General features: G+C 37.6%; 1 protein-coding gene across 1 annotated transcript; it reads right to left on the bottom strand.

The window, feature by feature from the left end:
* Nucleotides 1-1,292: 1,292 nt before the first annotated feature.
* Nucleotides 1,293-2,996, bottom strand: LOC131617221 (uncharacterized). Its single transcript, XM_058888560.1, is given in 3 exon segments — nucleotides 1,293-1,586; nucleotides 2,365-2,522; nucleotides 2,642-2,996. Coding segments are annotated over 3 exon segments (792 nt in total). The 5' UTR covers nucleotides 2,982-2,996.
* Between the last annotated feature and the right edge of the window lie 3,137 nt (nucleotides 2,997-6,133).

Raw genomic sequence — 6,133 nt, 5'->3', positions numbered from 1 at the left:
TGGTGGTTCAATGTGTGATGGATTGTGATGTTTATATAAGTCCTTAATTCACAATCTTAACACTCGAATCGTTGATCAATTTGCTATTATAACCAAATATGAACAGAATGTAAATGAAAAGGTAAAAGCGACAAGAACACGATATTTGTTTAGGCAGTTCGTCGATCGTCCTCGCTACGACTACGTCTGCCCCCAATTCCAAACTGAAATTGGGAAATCTTTCATTAATGTTGAAAGTAGTATATACAAAGAAGATAACAAAGCGATAAACCATAAACCAATTATGTCGATCCTTTGAATCTTCTTCCCCCTTAATCTTGAGTCAGATCAAGGTTATCCAAAAGCTTCACTCGATCCCTTTTCTGCAGTGTCTTGAATTGCCTTGAACCCTTGTTCTTCAATCTTCACACTCAGATGGATCCTCGATGAAACCTCTTGATAAAAACCCCCAAGAAACACCTATCTTGGAGGACAAAACCCGCAGATTTTATTCACCAAAAACCCCACAAATCTTCACCCACTAGGAATCTTCAATTCTGTTCCATGGACGTTATCGAACTCGATCACTAACCCTCAACGCAAGAATGATTATGTGTAATTGTGTTGGAGATGAGGAAGAACGAAGATGAGAAGCCTTTGTGTATCTTGCAGTCGTTGGTGTTGATTGTAATAATTGAACCTTGGATAATATATATGATAGCTTAACAGTTGGAGATGAGAGAAACAGAATTTTTTGCATTCTTGATCAGTTAGGTCGACCTATTGTAGTGCTTGGGTCGACCTAGCAGAGCTTGTAGAATTTTGCTCCCAGTTAGGTCGACCTGTTGAAGGAGTAGGTCGACCAGAATTCACTTCAGATGCGTTTTGGGGACATTTTCTCAGATTAGGTCGACCTAGTTGTTGTGTAGGTCGACCTAGCAGACTGATATGTAAATTTCTTCAATTTAGGTCGACCTAGATGATGTGTGAGTCGACCTAGCAGAAGTATATGGATTTTCTCCATTTTAGGTCGACCTGGGTCGACAGTAGGTCGACCTAACTGCTGCTTTTCTGCATTCTTCTTGTTTTGCTTGTGTTGAGTCGACCTATATGCATAATAGATCAACCTGTTCTGTCATGAGTGATCAATGCTTGCTTTTCTTTGAGTTTTCTGCTCCCGCTTTGTTGTTTGAATGCTTATTGAGTTTGCCATGAATCAAAAACATCTTTGAGTGTAATCTTGTATTCACAGTATTATCCCAATAATGACTGTATAGAATCACTGAATAAAAGCTGCATTAATAAAAGAACTTTTACGACTGTTTTGAATCTTTACTCACTCTGCTATTAATATAATGCAATGATGTTACCATAATTACAAGAGTTACTAAGAAGGCTGTAAGAAATGTAACGATAGATACAAGATCAGAGTGCGCCTTTTTTCCAGATGGTATTCTCCAAACAAGACCAGCATCATACAGATTGGCTTCATGATTTTTCAATTTGAACAAGCAATTGCTATTTTCCACTTCTTCCTTCATGCGGCAGCGCAGGAACGTATCCGGTGAACTCAATTCGACTATTGAATAGCCACTTTCATTCAGAGGCTGCAAAAGAAGAGGGAGAAAAAGAGGGGGATATGAGGCAATACTGCAGTACTCGGTAAGGGACAACATTTAGCAATACCAGTATAGTTCTTTGTTTATTACAAGTTTTTAATTCTTTCTTTCAGGACAAACATTAGTACTAATAGTATATCATTTCAACATTAGCACTAATGGATTATAGAAGTGATTTAATATGGACCAAGTTGCAGATAATTCTATCATGATCTCTATAGATGAAGCAATTATCATAAGGTGCTTAGTTCAATTGCCAAGAACTTATAGCTTGTTTGGAAACGCGGTGGAAACAATGCCAGACGTGCATTTGGCCAGAAGCTCCAATTTGTAGCTTCATAATTCCACGGTGCAAGTGCTTTGGAAACAGTGCCAGACGTGCGTTTACAAAACTAGAAGCTAATCCAAACATAGCATTAGTCTATGAAATTATAAGCAGTATGCAAGAAATGGTATCCAAAATGAAAATTCCTAAATCATATTAGTCTATTCAAGACAATTTCAGGGATTAAATTGACCGACTTAGAAGGACTGATGTTCCTGGATATTTTCATTTTCATAGGTCATTTATAAATTTTGTTAATTTCATAGACATGTCTAGCCCTTAAACAACTTTACGGACTAAAATGGTGATTCATTCTTTGTGTAATAGTGCCTTCATAAGATACATACCTTTTTTTTACAAAACATTAGATTCAGACAAATGTAAAGTGCAAGATTAGCTAAAAGTGGCATTAAGATGTAAATTGTGTTATAACAGCCTTACTTGATATCGTGCATGCAAAGGAAACTCTACGCTGATATCAGTTGGCTGTATTAATGTATTTGGTTTAACATCTAAGTGAATTTCAACGGCAGAACGATTGGACAAGAAGGAAGGCAGCTCCAGATTTATATCACCAAAGACAGCTATATCATTGAACACTGCAATAAAATGTATTATTGATCGGAAGAAATATAATATTCATTAAAGTAAAAATGCATAATTTCTTTCCCACTTTCTAAAAAAAAATTAATCTGAATAGCAAGTGAAGAGTATTTACCACCACGTTGCGCAAGATGTTGTAATTCAATTTCAAATGGATCAGCAAAAACTCCAGAAGGCAGTCTTTCAATAGTTATTAATTCACATGAGTAGCTTAAAAGTTCAGACAAAGACTTCAACTATTAGGTTTCTAATTTGATTAATGTAGACACACGGCGGTGAGAACCTTCACCAACAAGATCGCGTCTTAGAACTGACAATCTTAACATCGAGTTATGATTTTCCGGAAGCACTTCGCACTGACCAGATGCGACTTCTTGAGATGTGAAAATTTCAGAATCTGAATCATGTAGGGTCGCATGTCTTTCAAAGTAAGACTGCATTAGAAATTGCTTCATGGGAGAAAAAGATTTAGCATTTTTTCTATTAGAGCTAGGATTTGGGGAACCAACCACCTGAAATGAAAATGAAATATATGGTTCAACAAGACTCAAGAAAAAAGGGCACTATATGGAACGAAAGTTCTTTTATACAGGAGAAAGTTTAAATCAAGCATGAGTTATTTATGCTATAATTAGGCAAGAATGCAAGATTATGCAAAGGTATGAAAGGGCATCTGCGTGTAAAAGTTCATCCATAACTAAGGGATCTATATAGGTATGTGAAAATTCTAGTAACACACGCTCGATGTCAAACTAGATGTTATGACATCCACAATTACGCAACACAGACAATAATAACAAACAGCAAAAAACAGTAAATAACATGCAGAATTGTTTACCCAGTTCAGTTCAAACAACCTACTCTGGGGGCTACCAAGTCAGGGATGAAGTCCACTATTAGCAGTATCAATTCAGAGCTAAACTCCCAGTTTACAACTCCTCACTTAATCACTACCCAATGACCCTTCTACCTAGGTTCTACCTAGATATGAAATATCTCCATTCTACTCCCCTTCAATCACAGCAGTGATACACATACACAATAAACAATTACAGATAGAAGACACACTTAAAAGACACACATTGATCTGCTTAAAAGCTTCAATCAAGAGACACACACTCGTGCTTAAAAGCTTAGAGTGACACAACTAAAACATAAACTAATTCCAACGCAATCATCAAAGATAAAAGCGTGGATCACAAGAGACAGTTACAAAACAACCGTTCTTCACAATTACAATCTTCTGTTTGCGTTCCAAATTAGGATTGCAGGTCTTTTTATAAGCAGACTTGGGCCTTGGGCTTTTTTAGAAACACATTAGGGTTAACAAAGTTAACCTAATTCACACGTCAACTGTCTGTTAAACAATGTGCTGTCAATAGGATCTTCGGGACGAAATATGCAGCACTCAATAAAAAGTTTCCTAAACTGATAAAAAGGATAAATCAGTAAACACAATTAACAAATAATAACAGCTCCTGCTGTCACACATGGATGTCATGACATCGATCATGACATTCATTACAAAACCTGTATTAGCTCCACACATATATGCAACATGCATAAACACAATCAACCAGGTATGTTTTACCAATAATGCAGCCAACATGCAAAACACCTTCAATCTCCCCCCTTTGGCAAATTTTTGGTTAAAACATCATGTCACACCATACCATAGAAACACTTGCAGCGGATAATCAAAGCAAACACAAGCTAATACAAATAGACAGCATACATCATCAGTATGCACACAGTGCTCAGACAAAAATAGACAGTGCACAAGAGGAGCACAAGCACAAGCCACAAGAGTAGCACAAGCACAAATAGATCAATACACAGATAAGAAATTAGAATTGTTGATCACACACAACCACCATTCTTGTTGTTTTGGGGTGACACATATTACTTCTCCCCCTGTTTGGCCATAAATGTTGCCAAAGCCAAAAGAAGTGTCTTCTCCACCTGTATTTTTTTTTGTTTTTTTTGTTGTTGTTGTTGTTGTTGTTGTTGTTGTTGACTCTATGGTTCTTCAAGGATGCAGAGTCCTAACTTGCTTCACAAGTTCTCAACCTGTGTAGCATCAAGAGCCTTTTTGAAGATGTCAGTGATTTTGTTAAAAGCATTCTCGTCACTCTTGTTAGAATCATCTTCAATATGCATCATGTGTACCATTTGCATACTTGCATCATTCATAGTTGTTTCAGGGTTGCCCCCTTCTGAGTGAGTGTGTGTGCAAGGTATTGTTTCAAGAGAGATGAACCGAGATTGTTAAGGCATCTCAACATTGTGAGTTAGCTCTAAACCTGTTTCTGAGGTACAATAGCACTCTGTGATCATACTAGGACTATTATGGTGGGATGTCATTTTATAGTTCTCCTGGATATCTAGCTTGCTGGCAATATCTGGATCAGTAGTTGACTTTTATATGAGGTTCCATTTGTCCTCCACCTTGTTTTTGATGTAGTAAGGCATAGATACGACATTCCACTCTATATTCCGGTGAGGAACACCAAGGTATGTCCAGCTTGATTTAAACCAGTTCAACAGATTAGTAGAAATCATACCTTTCATCAGATCAACATCTTCAGCTGTGATTACAAGAATCCTTCTCTCCTTCCTTAATTGATCTTCCAAGTGTGACTGTGAGTCCAGAGCTCTTTCCATCCAGAATCTTGAGACTTGGTCTATCTCTAGAATCTTCTTTCTCAGGGGATCATGAATGTTGATGGATCCCTTCCTTGGGATGGTATTTGGAGTAGTGATCTCCTGTTGAGTGATTCTTTGAATATTTACGGAAGAACATTCATCAATCCTGGATGCTTTGTTCGTCTCAATTTGCACAATTGAGCTCTCAGCCAGTTTTGATGTTACGACATCTATACTGACATTGACCTGATCTGCTGTGTGAGTCAACTTACTTCCTTCTACACTGTCCTCTATGACTGTTTTGTTTCTGTTTGTAACTGAGAAACCTACATCCTTTTTGTGATGTTTGTTTCGTTTCGATTTCCTTTTTCTGGAGTTTCCTGCTTTCTTTACAGCCTTCTCTTCAGGTATGTGATGGCTTGAGTGATTAGCTTTCACCTGTGGCTTTTGTTGCGATGGCTTCTCCTTAGTAAGGTTTTCCTGATGAGGTGTACTTCTATAGGAAGACTCCTGAGTCTCAGGGCAAGTGAATCTCAAGTGACCTAGCTTACCACATTGATAGCACCTTTTAGCTGAGATAGGAGTGTGCTGAGGCTCTTGTTTTGCCTTCTTTCCCCTTTTTGTGTCTTGCACTTCTCCTTCTAGATCAACAATGTTCATTATGAGTTTTGCTCTTTCTTCTTGTAACAATGCATAAGCATTTTCATACATTGTTCTTTTGCTCAATTCCCCATTTAGTACACACATCTCAGAGTATCCAGCAGCTAGTTCTTCGCTGGTGAGTTCTTCAATGAAGATCTCATCATCAGACTCATTCATTCCTTCTCTTAGGATTCTTGTTCTGGGAGTAGAAGCTTCTGATTTGATGGTTCTTTCTTGATCTTTTTCTTCATTGATCCTATTGGTCATGGGATAAGTAGTTAGAGACTTGAAATTTGTTGGCTCCCATAGATAACAATTG

This window comes from Vicia villosa, linkage group LG7 (assembly GCF_029867415.1).
Source record: "Vicia villosa cultivar HV-30 ecotype Madison, WI linkage group LG7, Vvil1.0, whole genome shotgun sequence".
In the NCBI taxonomy this organism is placed as follows: domain Eukaryota; kingdom Viridiplantae; phylum Streptophyta; class Magnoliopsida; order Fabales; family Fabaceae; genus Vicia; species Vicia villosa.
This window is presented reverse-complemented; position numbering and strand designations above follow the sequence as displayed.